Source organism: Aythya fuligula, chromosome 7 (genome assembly GCF_009819795.1).
Source record: "Aythya fuligula isolate bAytFul2 chromosome 7, bAytFul2.pri, whole genome shotgun sequence".
Classification (NCBI taxonomy): Eukaryota; Metazoa; Chordata; class Aves; order Anseriformes; family Anatidae; genus Aythya; species Aythya fuligula.
Genome location: NC_045565.1, coordinates 7,598,965 through 7,616,723, shown reverse-complemented (window position 1 = coordinate 7,616,723; position 17,759 = coordinate 7,598,965). Strand labels below are relative to the sequence as shown.

Genomic DNA, 17,759 nt, shown 5'->3' with positions numbered 1-17,759 from the left:
CCACAGTATCTCAGATTTCTTAGACCTGGTCCAGAGCTGAACATATTCCAATTGATACACCACGATTTTTAAACTACTTCTGTATTTCTTTGCACTATGTTCCCCTATCAAAAGGCTCCCCTTTGTTTTGGAGGTGATAAAATTAAGACATCCCATGTGCTTGTCCCTAGAACTTCTTAGGGCACAGACTGCAGAACCCTAATAGTTTTTGTTTAGAGAGTTTAGACATGCTCAAATTAACAAAGTTAAAAGACGAAAGCTGAATTCATATTCTTAATTTTAGGGTGAGGATTACACCCTGATTTCTGATTTATGAGATGCCTTGGAAATATCTGCACTTGGGTATTTTTATTTAAAAGACTGATGAGATTTATTCTTAACTTTGCAGGGCTGAAGTGAATAACTCCTGTTTCTCAGCATGTAGGAATTTGATTTGAAGGTGGACTTTGACCTTTGTAGCTGTGAATAAAACAGAATTCAGATGTTCCTGTTGTTAGTAAGCATGTGAAGGGCTTGCATGCTTGATTTTACAAACATTTTAGTTTTACTATATATTTTTTAAATTTCTTTTCTTTCTAGGATGCCTAGAAAGCTGCATCTAGTTTGTTTCATAGGCTTCATTGCTCTTGTATGTACTAACTGCATATAAACAGTCTTATCTGTCAGAAAGAATCAACTGAGGGATTTCAAAAAACAATAAAAATAACACTATAAGTACATCTTTTTAAACAAAATAATAAATTATCACATCTTTTTTACTTGAAAGGCCATCAGCAGAGCTTTCAGCTTCTACAACTCAGTACACAAAATGTTGAAGAAGTTGTGTCTGGAGCAGAATATCCCTGTTCCCATCAAACCAAGGCATTTTCAGGAGAATTGGTGGATCTTCCAGGGGCTGGGACTAACATCCTGCTTTCCTTGCCAGCGCAGGGGCATCTTTGACTTAGTTTTGTCCTCCTATGTCACATGATGTGAACTGTGCATCATTTTGGTAGGACTTCACCATTATTCAGGATAATTTCCTCTAACTTTGTTGTATGTCTTTGGAGACCCTACTCCTCCTGAGACACTCTTGTTTGGCATCTCCTGTCCCCTCCTCGCTCAGCATTGAGAAATACCTTGCCCAGCGGAGGCAGGGTAGCTATTTCCCTGCCTCTCTGAGAGCAAGTGATCCTTCTGGCTGGCATCTTCTTTCCTGCCTCCTTCCACCAAGGGAGACTCCCAAGCCTTGGGCAAATTTAATGCAGGGCTTTTTGACTAGCAGTTTTGCCTCAGTAGTTTCACTGCTGAAAGGAAATTTTCTCATGCTGGGATTTCATCTTTCTAGCAATTATAAATCATTAGAGGTATTTAACTGGTCAGGAAAACAGAAGATAACTCATATGCTGTCTATACATTTATCATGAAAATTAGACGCATCTCATTGCACTGTCACCCCTAAAATGATGTGTCTTTGGTGATTTAGAAGGGAACATACAAATATGGCTTTCTCTTACCAGAGCTCCTTTCAGCTCCAGGTTTAGTATGCACCTCATGATTAGTATAAAATGATCAATAAGCAGCTGTGTCACACAAGGTTATCCCAAGTTCAAAGCAGGCTCGGTGCTGATTAGTTTCCAAAATCAGATGCAGTCAGGCTGCTCTGGTCACAGGAGCAAGGTCACTGAGAGGATCTGGTGACAGTATAAATAATAAAGCAGAGCTTATCTGATTTGTTGACAGTATCCCCAAGATAAAATTGCACTTTATTGCATTGTATTTGGGGGTTTGTGATGTGACCTTTCACCTTTTGTGACACCTCTCAGTTTTTCTCTTTCACCACAATTTTTTTTTCCTCCAATGTCATTTCAGTTTTAAATAGAATGAATAAGTTATTTTGAGGGGAGTAAGTCAGTAAATCAATGTTATCCCATTACTGAATTAGATTAGAAACAGGCATGACAGATAAGATACATTAGAAGGATAGGCAGATATGTACATATGATTGTAGCTCAGATATGTACATATGATTGTAGCTAACACTATGTTATTTTATCTTTACTCTGGCGTTATCATGCTCAAATGAAGAACTGGGGTGAAATAGCAGATTATGGTCTATCTGCAAGATAATATGGCTGAAGTTAAATATCAAAAACTGTGTTTCCAAGCCAGTTCCCCCTTCCCACCTTCCATGCCTCTCTTCATGATCCGTCAATGCTCTTTTCCCATACAAGTCTGTGTCACCAACAGCCAAAGGTTGCTCATGCACAGGGCCTTCTCCGGCAGCTGAATGTCAAACTTTATTGAGTGGGTGGATCCTGTTCATCCATTTCCCTTCCGAGCCTTTCTAAAAATACCATAAACCTTGACAAGGAGCTATTTTAGAGGAATCATATTCATGAGGATAGTCATGGGAAGCTTATTTTGGCAGGCTTGCATGTGTTGGATTTGCATGCATCCCTAGTTAAGGGCTTTGTGAACTTCTGTTACAAGCTAGTTGCACATGGGCTAAAGAGGGAGCATCTGGATTTTGGGACCTCCTGTGCTGGAATTTCTACTCCAAGTTGAGTTTATAGAAGGAAAAGAACTGAAGATATCCTTATAGGAATGCTAATATGTGACTGAAGTCATTCATTTCAGGCATTTGCACACCAGCCCTCAGCTTATTGGATCTGATTTCATAAAACCTGGCTGTGATTTCTCTCCAGGGACCTTAATGATCTTGCCACTTTCAATAAACATTTATAGAAACTACTGCCAGCCTGTGGATAAGAGAAACTTGTATGAGAGACTTTATCTTCCAAAAATACTTAAAGACCAAAAAAAACCCACCCTCTCTTCACAAGAAGATCAATAGAAAATGTCAAAATGTAGCGTTTGTTGGGTAGCTGGAGCTGAATTACAGTACCAGACATTTGCATTGTAGGCATGCAGTAGGTATGTTTGCTTTTCTCACTTCGAAAACTGTGCAAATTGGAGCTATGCTACAATTGGGAACTGTGAAACAAAGAGTGTGAATAAAAGCAAACTCTAAGAGATAAGATGGAAATTAAGCAGGTAAATGCTGTTCCACACTCATGCCATGCGGGTACAGTATTGCGCAGTACTCATGTTTGCACCTCTAAGAAATTTCCATTTTTTCGCATAAAAAAATCCAGATATGAAGCCGAAGCTGCCTTCTTCGCTAACCTGAAACTGTCTGATTTCAACATCATTGACACCCTTGGAGTTGGAGGTTTTGGACGAGTTGAACTGGTAGGTAACCTTTTCTTCTTTGAACTTTGTGTGATGTCCGGGAACCACTACTGTGTTATGAGTCTTTTTATTTTTGTTCAGTATTACAACAGAATTCCCAGAAGAGAAGTATGTGATAGGATCATATATTTTCTAATGGTGGAAGAAAGCTGCATGACATTTCTGGGTAAATAAAAACAAATGAATAAATAATTTGCAGTAACTGAAAAATATATACTAGGTTGAGGAGAGAGGAGCACGTGTTGTTTCTCTCTACATGGTCATACATTGAAGCAATGCTGTTTATAACATTGATTGTCTTTTAGCAAGAACCTGAATCATTGTGCAGCTGTTGGTTAAGTGATAAGATTGAAAGAGCAAAAAAATCTTAAAATGTTACTTAGTCAAAACTGGAATAACGGTGCGATGTCTCCTCTAAGCAGTTTCTAATTCAGATCTAGAGGCAGATCTACTTGATTATCACGGAAACTGTAGATTCAATTATAATAAAATTTCACAGAAAAATACTATTTCACTAAAGATTCTGTGAATTCTAGTGAAAAAGCAAAAACAGCTTTTTGCTCTGCTTAGATTTAGTACTATGTAGTCTTTATTAAAACAAAACCTGAGCAGGAGGAGCATGGATCAGCAGCTGTTTTGTGACCATGTGTAATATCATGTAAATACAAAAACTTCTAATAGAAAGAAGCAGCTTAGTTTACATCAACATGCTGACCAAGGAGGAGTTTCTGATACTGAACACCAGTACAGTATGTTAGGTACTCCTTTAAGTTAGGAGCAGAACAGTGAACATTTACTGCTGACAACACAAAATCTATGGGAAATCCTTACTCTGTAACCATATGAGAGCCCCAAATGACTTTTTTTATATTATTTGTTTATTGCTGGGAACTGGAAAACTGGCAAAATAAGTAGTTTGGTAATTATTTGTGATATAATGGATAAAATCAGTGTTAAAAGTGGAAGTCATTCTTCCATATGATTTGTTCCTAACTCTTCTTATTTTGATTTATGTAAAACTGTGAAAAACAGAGGACATCAATGAGAACTTTGATCTCTTCCTCGGTTTTTGTTTTTATTTATTTAATATTAGCAGCAGTTGTTTTGGAAGATAGTCACTGGAGCTCACGCACAGCCTGGAAAGGATGTCCTTTCCCCATTCCTTCTACAGTCATGTTCTGCAGAGGAGACTTTAGAGCAGGAGTTTAATTCAGGTGGTGCTCAACTTCACATATGAAGGTGTTTCACCATTATAAAGGTCAGGGGATTTGCTTCCTAAGTTGATAACACCACTGGGTATCAGCCTGAGGTAACCTGTAGTGAGGGACCTACCATTTGGGGGCTTGTTTTGAATCTTGGAAGGAGCTTGCTAGACTTATTTTCATTTCTAAGATGTTTTTTTTGGTTGATTGGGTGAGTGGGTGTAGTTGTTGAGTTTTTGGGGGGTATATTTTCAAGCTTTGAACACCTCATGTTGTTCCTGGGAAGGTGGATGAGTTTGTCTTCATGGGGGGTTGCTTCAGGTACCCTAAAAATGCACAGATGTGAAAAAAAATTGTACTGTGTTATGAGTGATGGTCATGAGTCCTCTACCTCTAGCTGCATTCAAAGTTAATTTGGAAGCTATAAGATGTTGAGAAAAACTAAATATTATGTACGCATGATATCTGGTCAGGTGTGAAGAAGAGCAGGAATGAACGTGCTGTTACTTTAACATATCAAATCAGTATCAGGTAGAAATATTTAAATCTTTGCAGAGTTCCAAAACTCAGAAGCCTTCGAGAATCCCTGGTTCCACCTACAAAGCCTACAAAAGGCTACTAATGGGAGAAATATTTCAATCACCTTTTAGGGTTTTTTTTTTTTTCAAGGATGAGTTTAACTCCCCGTGACCTTGCTGTCCTAAGCAGGTCGTTTTCTGGGTAAATTATAAATACTCTGGTGAATAATCTGGTGAAAATGAAGAAGAAAGAGTCTTCTTCTTTCTCACCAGCTTAAACCACTTCCCATATTAATTTCCTGTTGTCAGTTTGTTGGAGACACAGAAGTTGCTTGTATGGTGTGATTACAGTTATTCCCTGCATTGTGCCTGCTACATGAAGGAGGAGGGGACAAGACTAGAGAAGCATTTTCCTTTGGGAAAGGTGTTTCAGTAATTAAGAGAAGTGAGATGGGGAAGAGAGGAAAAATGCAAGAAAATGTGAAGGTATAACATACCAAAGGACTTCTTCAGGTACTGTTCCTAAAGTGAGCCTGATAACAATTTGCATTTAGCTCTTCAGACTCTCCAGCAGAGCTAAGTGTCTCAAGAAAGCCTTATATTTCAGATTTACATTCCTAAGATTTTTAGTTAAGGAGGAAATAAAGATGTATTACATCACTAAGTAGTCGTATATTTCTGCTAAATAGACTGTAGCAGTTCTTAACTAATACTGAATTCCACAAAGAAGGATAAAAATATTTAAAAGTTTAGCTTAGCACTCATGATTTAATTATTTTTCTTTATCACCAAGGCAAACTATGTTAATATTCTGTCAGCTTTAAAAAACTAAGTACCTTTATGAATTGCCATTTCATTGCTGAATACTGGAAAATGAGGTCATTATGTTATTCAAACAAGAGAATATTTTCATCAAAGCTGAGCCGAGAATTGCTACCTCTTGTTTCTGTCTTTGGTACAAAAAACATGTTTTATGATTTACGGCCAGAAATGAACTAATGCAAAATGTATCGGAGGACTTGACTCTTTTATTCCTTGCATGTACTACTGCATCTTGCTAATGCCCAGCAGTTCTGGAATTTGTTCCCGAAAAACACTGCAATTTTTACACTTTCCAAGGAAGAGGATTTTTATAGATTAACCCCAGCTGCTGTGGGCAAGTCCCCCAGGACATCTGTATACCCTTCCAGAGGGCCACTGGTGGTGTCTGGTTGGAAACTGGAATGTCTGGGTCTGAGTTTGGGTCTTGCTGGCCAAAGGCAAATAACGTTCCCATTTGCATACATTTTTTAACGTTCTGGTGTGGCTTGTGTAAATACACTTTGGTGTTCCAGGCACCTCCGTGAATGCCGGCTGTTTTCAGCATTCATCCCATCAATGAATTCATATGGTAGTACATTTCCTTCAGGCCAGACAGCCTGTTATTTAAGTAATTTTCAATTCTATGGAGATAACACGTGGAAATATCTTTTTGTCTTGGTTTTGTTCCTGTAATAGAAAGCTTATCTCCTGTGGTGAGAAGTCCTGGTTAGCACATGTGGGACCTTTTCTAAGTAGTTTTATTTTCCATATGTCAAGAGAAATTTCCAACAGATTTGCGTTGCTGTTGTACGTAGTTGGCCCAGATTTTTAATGGCTACTTAATGCCTCTTACAACGTGTCTTGTCCTTATGGCCGCTGTTCTGCTCCTTTATCCCCAGCTGGACTTTGTCTGCAGTCAGCTTTTATCCAGGCTACTGTCAGGGGGGCAGAGCAGCTGAGCTGTCCCGTGCTGCTTGCCCTGGGGACCAGTTCTGCCACTGAACAGGAGCAGCATTTCACGTCAGGCAGAAACTGCATCGCGTCCTTGCATGTCAGTCAAAACACGGTTTGAAAGTAGGCAATAAGGAGTTTTTCCATGTGCTATCCATGGAAAAGAATCATTGTAGGGCTGCTTTTAAACACTGGCAGTGAAGTTTCGATAGCAGGATCATCAAAACAAGCGACCCTATGATGGAGCAAACAGAGGCATTTGTGTGCGTACAGCAGGAGCTGTGTGACGCTCACTGTTTAAAAAAAAAACAAACAGGTGGGTTCAAGAGCCCATAGTCTGCCCAGGGCCGGCTGGTGCCACATTCCTAGGGCAACCCTTCTGCATTTTGGAGAGTTGCCAAGGTAGTGCAAGCAGCTCTGGGACATCTCTTCCTGTGCCTCTCATCCAGCTCATGGACACGTCCCTTAGCGTGGGAGAAGGGAAATAATAGGACTGGACTTCTTGTGTTTAATAGCATAGATTAAAAGATGCATCCACTATTTTTTGCTGCTTAGCTTGTCAGGACTGTGTCAGCTGAGCCTCTTCTGTGTTGGGATTTGGGTGCCTCAGTAACACATTACAACAGTGAATGAATCTATCGTCTTGGGTTTGTGTCCTACAAAGCACTACTTTGCAAAGAACAGACATGTAGGTCAGGTGTTCTCAGCCTTCATAAATCATCTCTCCTGAATTTATTGCTTTTGTCTTTGTTCTTTAATTTCCTTTTAATTTAAGTCATATGTTTCTAATCGTCTGCCCCAGGTCACGTGTTCCAGATTTAAATCAAGATTATTTTAGACAGCTCTGAAATAAATGTATCAGAGTATCTGAACATACAAGGTTAGAGTCATTATTGATATGAATCAGTTCATGTAGATGATGGCTGAGTACAGGTAGACTAAAAATCAGGTCCAGGCCTGAATGCATGCCTTGGTTATACTGACGTGCAGTTATCACTTCGAACAATCACTCAGAGAAGGGAGAAGGAGATTTTAAATCTCTCCTGTTATAGTAAAATTGCAAAAATAACATGTTTCCCCCACACACCATCCACCCCACACCATTGAGGCTTGGTTTCAGCTACATATTTCTCGCTTCTCAGGGCAAATATGCTGACAAAACCTACAGACTTATACTACCTCTGCACGTAGGCGAGCTTGGAGGGAGCTGTGCCTTCTGTGCTGCTTTGGTAACACATGGTTTGGGGATCCTGAGAGCAACAGTATGAACAGGCAGATTAAGGACAGGCCCAACTTTTAGCCCTGACTTGACAAAACATTTAATCATATGTTTCAATGTTTGGCAGCTTTGCGGAAGTCAGTGGCACTTAAAGCACATATTTCAACCATATGTTCATTATATCTTGGGCTGGAAGGGACCTAAAGAGATCGAACACCATTGCCCCACAGCAGAATCAAATACACCTAACCACTTCTGACCACTTTTCCCTGATTTGTCATTGAAAGTCTGCAGGACAGAAGGCTCCCGAGGCACTTTATTCCAGTGCCTACCGTTCCTCGCTGCAAGAAAAGTTTTCCTGATATATAACACCTCTTAGCCTGTCATTTGTTGTTCTCGTTTCAAGTGGACTTGGGGGCACTTTCTTCCCTTCTCATGCAGTAGAGTTGTATATATTTGAAGACCATTATCACATAAACCTGAAATACTCCCCATTAGAAAAAACAAATATTCTTCTTGAGAGCTTGACATGCAATTCATGCTTTCTGTGTCAGTGGTCATTATGTTTTCTCAGTTCCCAGTTGGTTCTCCCCTCTTTTAGCAGTGTCCCATACTAGGTACGTTAGTCCAACCTGTACCTTCCCATGGTCAGGTAGAGCAGGACAAGTGCAGCTATGTGCCTTTGCCGTCACTGAATTGTGTCCCTTTTATTTCAAGCCATTACTTCAATTTGTAAAAATCAAATTTAATTCCCTTGCTCTTCTCAAAAGCATTCATAGCCCTTTCTATCTCAATTTTAGTATGTGCAAAGTTAATAATATTCTTCCTGTTTCATTATCCAAACCATTAATAAAAGTATATAATGGTGATATATACTAGACAGACCCCCTTGAAGTCCTCCTTGTAACCTCCTTTCGGCTTGATGATGGCCACTAAAAACTAAACTCCTTTAGAATATGGAGATTAATCAAGACATACACATAAAAACTGAGTTTCTGCCATATTTTACTGGGACTATACAAGACCTTTTAAAATGGGTAGTATGGCATTTTTCATTTTTATTTATGTTTTAAGAAAAATCTGGCCACAGATGATGAAGTGCAATCAAATTTGTTATAGCCTTTTTTTTGTAAATAAAAACATTAGTGAAGTAGTTAGATGGCAAGGCAAAAAATCCTGTAATTGTCTTCCAATAGAGTGACAGATGCATAACTCAGACATTTATCAGTGGAAATTTCCAATTGCATAGCTATCATTTTATTCCAGCTATTATGAAGCTTTTCAAGATCAGTCTTCTCTTAAAAATCTTTGAAATGTTTCTTTCTTATTTTTAATTGTTAAGAATCCTTTCATCTTCATCTTTCTGAAAGATAGTGTACTTTGGGTACAGTCAACACAAGAAAATTGGTTTTAGTGAAGGATTGGAAGATCAGGTAGGTACCTGAGTAAATCCCACATTCAGACAATAATGAAACTACAGCTGTGGAGCTGAGCAAAATACTATTTATGAAGGTTTGGTCTGTGTTTTGTTTTGTTTTGTTTTGTTTTGTTTTGTTTTGTGTGTGTGTGGTTTTTGTTTGTTTGTTTTTGTTTGTTTTCTTCTGCCCTTCTTGACTATATGCAGGATGCTTAATTTGAAACATTTGAGTGATACTGTCAGATAGGGCGTTTTTCTTTATTTTTCCTTTGATTTTTAATTCTCGATGGAATTGAATACATCTTTGGCAGGTGTTACTTTGTAGATTGAGATATATTCTTGGGACTTGCCTGCTAATGGAAAGGATGTTGTCATGGTTTGGAAAGATGAGACACCATTTGTAGCACATCAAATATTGTTAGAGTCCTGATCAGGATATGAGCTGTCAAGCTGGAGGCTTGGGCTCATGTTGGAGGTAGGAGTAAGATGTAAAAATAGGTGCTGTATTATGAACAAAGACAAACTCAGGAGTGGGGCTGGGGTTGGAGGTTTGAGACTTTATGTCCATCTTATATTTTCAGGAAACCACAGTAGTGAGTTTTTCCATTTGGTTTAACATATTTTAACTATATAACCCTTCTTCTGGTATTTACTTTTTATTGGAATGATTTTATGCATGAAACAGTTTACATTCCTCACTGGTTTTTAGCCTTTTCCTTCTAGACATTTTTGAAAAAAATATTTACCTCTGAGGTTTAGAGAAAAGCGTGAATTTTAATGCATTTCCCAATGTCCTTGCTTATAAAAAACTTACTTGTTCATGCTGTCAAGCATTGAATAGCAATTTTCAGTACAGGGATCAAAACGTAGAATTATGTATTTTTTGCAAAAGTCAGAATTTGATTAAGTAACTTAAATTATTAAATATCTGAGGTTTTCTCAGGAACTTGAATTTTTACTACATATTTATGTGTACTCATAGAGTGTAATTCTGCAATGTATTTTCCAACGGAGTCCCATAGCACTCTGATTGTGCTGTGTGATAGGATATGATATTTGGTGCTTCCCCAACCAGATGAATCTAGACTTTTTTCAAAGAAAATGAGGACAGCACAGACAGTTTCCACTCTAATGCCCATTTATTGTATGCCCATTCTTGGATTCAGCCTTCACAATTTCAGCCTACAGTATATCCCAGAAACATATTTATTATTATTATTTTTTTATTTCATCTTAAGATCTTTTTTTTTAGTCTCGACCCAGTCTCATCCAGCCTGATCGCTACCCCTATTCACACGTGGGCCCCATAAGCTGCATTCCTCCTCTTCTCCCAACAGCCTTGAGCAAAAACTTGTTCGTGTGATGTTGAACATGAGGTGGAAAGGATAGAGTAAGAACCACTGGGTAGTTTGCTTGTTATGATTTGGAGATGCAAGCTACAATTTCTCTCTAAGTCTTAGGTGAGGAGAGCAGCTGAATCTGGCCTTAAGGAGATGAGCAAAGTATCTTTAAAACCTTAATGGAGACATCTGAAATACTTTGAGGAATAAATATGAGCAAGATATCTCCCCCCTTGCCTAATAGAAACAAATGCTGGCAAAAAAAAAAGCAAGTTGTAAGGCAACAAATATCATTCTGGGGAAGTCTGTTTCATCCTGGGAGAACAGAAGTATATTTAGTACTAAAAACATGCTGTACTCTTTTGCTGGGGGGAAATGCCGCTGCTTTGTTCGTGCAGCAGTTCAGCTGTTGGGATTAGGAGATCTCAACTTGCCTTCTCGTTAGCCTGCCTGCAGCCCAAGTGCTGCGCTCAGCAACAGCTGCTGCTATTTTTGTTGCTTCAAATGCATCTAGTTGGGAAGCCGTGGAAAATAAAGGACCCTGTGCATACCCGGCAAGCAAAAGCATTTGCACTTCAGTTCCCAAGCACTGCATTGAGTCAGTTGTTATTTAACATGATACAAAGATATTCATGTTTCATGATAGCCCTGATTTCTCCATTATTTCCAAATAAAGCACACATAAGTCAGCTAGCAGAAGCCCTTTAGGAAGGTGTTTAAACTACCATCGTTGTTGTTATATAGGTATCACCAGGCCCACAGTGGGTGATCAGCAGGAGACATTAGCAACAAGAAACCTGTCTGTCAGCAGTGTATACAAGATTTCAAGAAAAGGTTCTGGCCAGCTCCTAAAGGATCACTATTGCAGAGCATTTAGGAAAAAGCCACATCTCCAGAGTAAAATAAATGTTTTTTACTTGCACAAACTCTGTTCACTGTGTGTTCTCATTTAGTTAGGAGCGAGGCCAGCTACCCTGAGGATTAGTAGAAAACTCTGAAGCTTATGAGCAAATTTTTGTGAGTATAGTGTCCAGAAGCTGCAAGAATTCATGTTCAAATATGCTTGTTCCATCAGAAGAAATCTGGGCATTTTTCAGTGGCAAATGCCATTCAAATTGTAATCTCTATTTTAGCTGCCAAAATGTAGGAAGGATAAACTATAAATACGAAATGTGTTCAGGCCATGCCCGTGGGTCTGTTGCTCTTTCATGTCTTTCATGGCTTTAAGGGTCTGCACAGAGTATCACAGAGGAACATATTATCTGGGGCAGCTTTTTAGAGAAAATGCACAATCACAATTGCACAACAAATGCACAATTTTGTCTTATAAATATCCATCCCCCCCCCAAAAAAAAAAAATAAAAATAAATAAAAATGAAAAAGCACTAAGGTAAAAAACATTTTTATTTGTATGTGAATGATAGCTGTGTTAACAGAGCAGACTTTGAACGCACTGTGTGTTTTGGAAGTTGCAGGAGTTTGTACATCATAAAGCAAAGCAACATTTTTGAAGTGGTTGCAACATTTTTCTATAAGCACAGAGAGTGCAGGAGAAGCCAGCTAAGGTCTAAGGAAACAAGGACTCAGAATAGGAAGAGAGAAGGGACTTCTCTTGTCCTTGTCATTCCTCTCGCTCTCTATCTCCTTCTCCACTACTTTTACTGTCCTCTTCTCCCCTGTGGTTGCATCTTGTCCTAATCTTGTAGCATTCCTCTTCTACTGAACTCACCACCAAGGCATCTTTACCCACCTCATAATGGATTTTTTAAAGTTTCTTTACTGAAGCAGCATTATTTTCTGAATGCTGAGAAGTTAAATGTAGTCCTGTGAATGTAAATTATTAACAGCAAAATTAAGCCTGTCTTCCTGACTGCTCCTCATGTCCTCTTACAGGACTTTGGTTGAATGTATTTGCAAATAGCGACCTATCTGTTTGGGTTCACTCAGGGGTGGCTTTGTCTTGATGACACAGGCTGCCAAAAAAGTACATGCTACCTGGGTATGGGGCATCATGCTGAAGCACAGACAAAGAGGAGAGGATGAGGTGATGACTCTGTGTGGATGTGCTCCCCAGGTGGCACGTGGCTGCCACCGTTAACCTCAAGTAGTTATAAACAAGGTTTCTGCTGTTATTTTTGTCACTGGGATGCAGCTCATTTCCTGGGTAACAATCCTGCAGAATGACCTGATGTAAAGCAAACTACCATGAAGTTAACATTAAAAGTTACTGTTTATAGGAATAGTAGAAATGATCTGGAGACGGACAGCTTTACATCATAAAAAAATAGTCATCACAGTCCATCATTTGGCAGTTACAGCAGAAACTCCAAACCAACTAAGGCATGTTGGAGAAGGAGAAGTTTTCAGGATTCATCATCCAGGTGGACAACCAGCTCAGAGAAAAACATAGGAAAGAAAGTGATCCAAAATTTAAGCCTTAGATTTTGTACCTCAGCAATATGTTTCAGTGCATCAGCACATTGAATGCAAGTTAATCCCCCCATGTTCTCAACTTCTTGCAAATCTTCTGCATTACTAAGCACATTAGGAAAGGGAATGGAAAATGTATATAAATTCTCCTGTGGCATAATGTCAAAGTCTTGCATTAGCTAATTGTAGCTACTTGTTTGTTCCATATTTAAACATTTGTGGCAGTGATAACATTATCAAACACCAAACGAAAATGCTGCCTTTTTCTTCCTTATAGTAATTTCTTTTCCTGTACTTCTTTTGAAGGTGTACAGGTAAATATAGGAAAGCAGATTACTTCCTCAAAACCCAGGCATCCATGAAAAAATTATAATTAAAAAAAAAAAAAAAAAAAAAAGGAGAAAGAAAGAGAAATAACTTTTCTAATGAAAGACACAAAAATTTGACAAGTAGGACAAGTAGTCAGAATACCCCTTATCAAAATGTTATACCATAAGTGGACAAATTGGGATTTATACATATTTCACTTTATCCTATAATTTTGGAATTCAGTGATCTGAGACTCCACCCAGATGTCATGTTTATTTTTAACACTGACATCTAGTAAAGATTAACGTTAGAAAGAGAAACACAGATTTGTGTTTCAACTAAGTTTAGAAGTGTTAAATATCATTTTATTGAACATGTGTCTTGTTCAAACTGACCGACTAGTTTTTAGGTTTGGTAGGAGATCTACTTTCTTGGCTCTCTTGTTCATTTATTTTTTGTTTCTGGACAATCTAACAATAAAACATACTAAAAGAAAACAAATGATCTGTAACATGTGATATGGCTTTGCAAAGACTTTTGAAATAATTTGCATGGCAGCTGATTACACTGCACTGGATGGGTGAGGCTCATGAGAGGTTCAGCAATCTGGTTTGCCATCCATAGGAGGAGGGACAAATTCTCCAGAATTACATTCTTAATCATACTAAAACTTACTTTTTGTTGTTGTTGTTGTTGTTTTCGAGATTTAGTAAATTTTGCTCACCCTAGGTTTTTCCTTACCTTCATCATTGCTTCATCCCCTGTGTCACCCCCTTAATCTCCCTTTTCCCCTGAAACACCCTGGTTTGATTTAGATTGAATAATGTCAAATAATTTAGTTCAAACAGTTGAATTAAAGTCCATATGCCGTTTATTTACTCAAAATGAAATAAAGTAAAAAAAATAAAATAAAAAAAAAAAGCTCTAACCCCAAACCAAACTCACTTTTATCACTTTCAGTCTGGAGTAAATACAGAATTTTGTTCTGCTTTGAGCTGTGGTCAAAACATGTAGCAGAGCAGCATTGTGCAGCTCCAGTTCAATAAATAACTTGGGAGTTCAATAAATAACCTCAGAGATGAGGAAAAATGTTTTTCTTTGTTTTATGTGGATTGTTTAGGTCTTTGTACCCTGTCTCCATGAAGATTAAATGGCGAGCACAGGCTTCATGCAAAGATAATAATTATGAGTCTCAGTGTGAGATGCAGAATAGTGCCTTTGGAAAAAGAAGTTTTATGTGAGATTGGAAATGCTTGTGGCTGCGGGGAAAACGAAAAGCCACCAATATGACGACAGAAACCCCAAGTGGTTTTAAAACATGCAGATAAATACATGCATACATATGTACGTGCATGCATATATGTCAGTATATGTACTTGAGCACACCGATATTGCACCAAGCAGTGATTGCAAACCTAGAATCAGATCGTGGAACAGGAAGGTACTTCTATGAAAGCAACAGCAAAATGATGGCAAAATTGAGATATCCACAGGTGTTTTGAGAAACATAAGAGCAATGAGGAAGTTCATTCCATCTTCAAATTTTCCTGGCTTTATTAAGTTCATTAGTCCTAAACCACGTTATAGAAATTACATATCACAAAGATCTACAGCTTCTGTTCTCTGGCAGGCAGAGACAAGATTTATGTTGGTGATGTGAGCTATTATGTCTGCATTTTGCGCCATTGTAGATGAAACCACTGAAACAGCATTAATAAAGAATTTATAATGAAAATATTAGGCCATAGAAGGTGGATTCTCCTTTATTAGTGTATATTTCTTAATCACTTCTACTTGTGTTGCGAATCTGTTTGATGTGTCTCTTTGCCATCTGAGAATCAGCTTTTTGGATCTGATCTCCTTAAGCTGTAGGCGCCTTGGTGTACACCTGGGAACCAGTCTGATTTCTGACAAAGACTGGATGCTGTAGATGCCATCCCTCCTTGTATTTTCCCTGTAACCTGAACCGTTACCACACAAATACAGAGGAAACTGTTCAATGCTATGGTTGTAGGGACAGCCTGGGAGAACTTTTGAAGATGTCACATCTCATATTTCTGTTATTAAAAAATATAAGGATAGATATTATATTAAATAAAATGCCATTGCATGAATGTTGTCTCCTAACTTAAAAGGCAAGCTGAATTCCTGATGGAGCTCATGACAAACAAGATGTTGTCTGCTGGCTGAGGCCAAATTCCTGCAAGAAAACCAAAATAGAAGTCACCAAGTGGCACCTCTTACTGTAAGCGTAATGTTTTTCCCAATCACTTAACTGGCAATATTATTGTGAACAGCTAATGGAGGAATTTAGCAAACTAAGAGGCCTGGTAGGCCAGCGATGAGGCTGCTTTCTCATTTGGTGGTGACTAATAGGGGATGAGCAAGATGGAAAGGATAGTTCAGTTGTAGTTTTCTTTGGGATTTGTACCTGTTGCTTAGAGCTAGCTGGGAATGGTTCAGGGTTCAGAAGTTACCATGGTAACATTGGCAAGCAAGCAAACAACTCCCTTCAATCTCATCTCGGGAAATCAGGCTAAAAATAGGTTGCTGAGGCTTAAGGTTAAAAGTAAAGACGTGACAAAACAGTGGTGTTAAAAAGCCAGCTCTTCTCATCCCTTAAAAACATCCAAGGATTGCATTTCCCTGCCAGAGGCGGTACATGTATTACTAGTTGTAGAAGGCTTTATGAATGTTGTACATTAGCTAGCAACATCTTCTGACTTGAAACTAATGCTGACAGTTGGGTTTTCCCTTCAACAATGAGTTTTGGAAATGGCTTTTCAATTTAATGGCATACCGTCATAGCAAACAGCAGTACCTGGTGTAGCCATGGGTTAAAATCTGCTTCATATTCTTATGAAGCTAATGGCTGAAGAGGTAAGAAGAGAACATAGATTTGGGGCAAAAGAAGAGTTTCCATTGGTGAAATGTTGGATTGTGCAGGAGGTGACCTGTGTGTGACTGCAGAAAGCATGTGGCGGGAATGCTCAGGTTCTACAACCAAGCTCTTGTTCAAGTGCATTGTGCTTTTCATGATGGAAACTTGTTTTTCAACTTTTCCGAAGGATAGGTGGTGAGCCCATGCAGTTAGGCTTTCACAGCTTAGTGAGGGGACACGCCTTGCTTCTAACCAGTGCATTTGTCTACTTTACCCAAGGTCCAGTTGAAAAGTGAAGAGTCAAAAACTTTTGCGATGAAAATCCTGAAGAAACGTCACATAGTGGACACGAGACAGCAGGAGCACATCCGCTCAGAGAAGCAGATCATGCAGAGCGCTCACTCGGACTTCATCGTGAGGTACTGTCCCTCTGTCCCACACACTGTCGTGATAGAGCAAAGGACAGCCAGTCTCAGCATTTGATAAAACCATATAGGTTTTATCCATGCATCACTAAAAAAACACTTCAGCTATATCTTCCCTGCAAGTGACTGCAAATACAGAATATAGAATAAGGTTTTTTTGTTTTGTTTTGTTTGTTTTTGTTTGTTTTCCCAGGAAAATATGAAATTATTCTGCCCATAGGGAATCGGGGAGTTCTTCCCAAGCCTGAACTAAATCCATGTCTTGACTGATTTGCTTGGTCCCTGCGCCATGCTAACACGGCTTTGTGGCTCCTGGAGCAAACACATTGCCATCCCAGATCATGGGCAGATTTGCTGATGCCAGCGCGTGATGCTCCACATAGACATACACACCATGACTTAGTGTTGCCCCTACTCAATAGGAATTTTCCTCTTTCTTCTGAATTTTCCATCTCACAAAAGGAAGTTAAAAGGCAGGGTTTCATCTTTGGAGATCACGTGCTGTTATGTGAATGACCGGTTGTATCCATTGCATATTTAAGGTATATTTTGTAGACTTGATTCATTGTCCCTTGACTCATCTTGAGCAAATGCACTGAAATTGTATGCTTCCTGAAACTTAAGCAGATGCAGTTCTTCAGGGAACAAAACCAGGTGTTAATCATTTTTGTTTTGACCCTAATATTGAAGTTTTCTGATGCTTCAAGTTTATGAGTATCTGTCTGCAGGAAGGAGAAACAGTCCTTTTACATGTTTTAGGTCAGGATCAGAGTGCAGGACCTCTGACAGGGTAATGCATTTCCCCAGTCTGGAGCTATCTAAAAGACAGCCCTCATGTCTAAGCCAAGGATGCTTCATCCCACCCCCAAAGAGATGGGCTGAAGCCCTTGGCTTTTGCTGGAAGAGATCAACCCCTCTCCCAAAAAGTGCTGGAGAGAGGTGTGCTAACTCAGGAGAGAAACCAAACCACTGTGACAAAATATAAGGGCAAGTGCATGGCGGGGATGGCAACCCATCATCTGCTAAGGGGGT

The 17,759-nt window shown here is 39.0% G+C and overlaps 1 protein-coding gene across 1 annotated transcript in view; it reads left to right on the top strand.

Annotated features, from left to right (window-relative positions):
• Positions 1-17,759, top strand: part of PRKG1 (protein kinase cGMP-dependent 1) — a 429,172-nt gene that overhangs the window by 393,876 nt on the left and 17,537 nt on the right. The window contains 2 exon segments of the mRNA XM_032190692.1: positions 3,138-3,234; positions 16,582-16,721. Coding sequence (XP_032046583.1) covers positions 3,138-3,234; positions 16,582-16,721 — 237 coding nt within the window.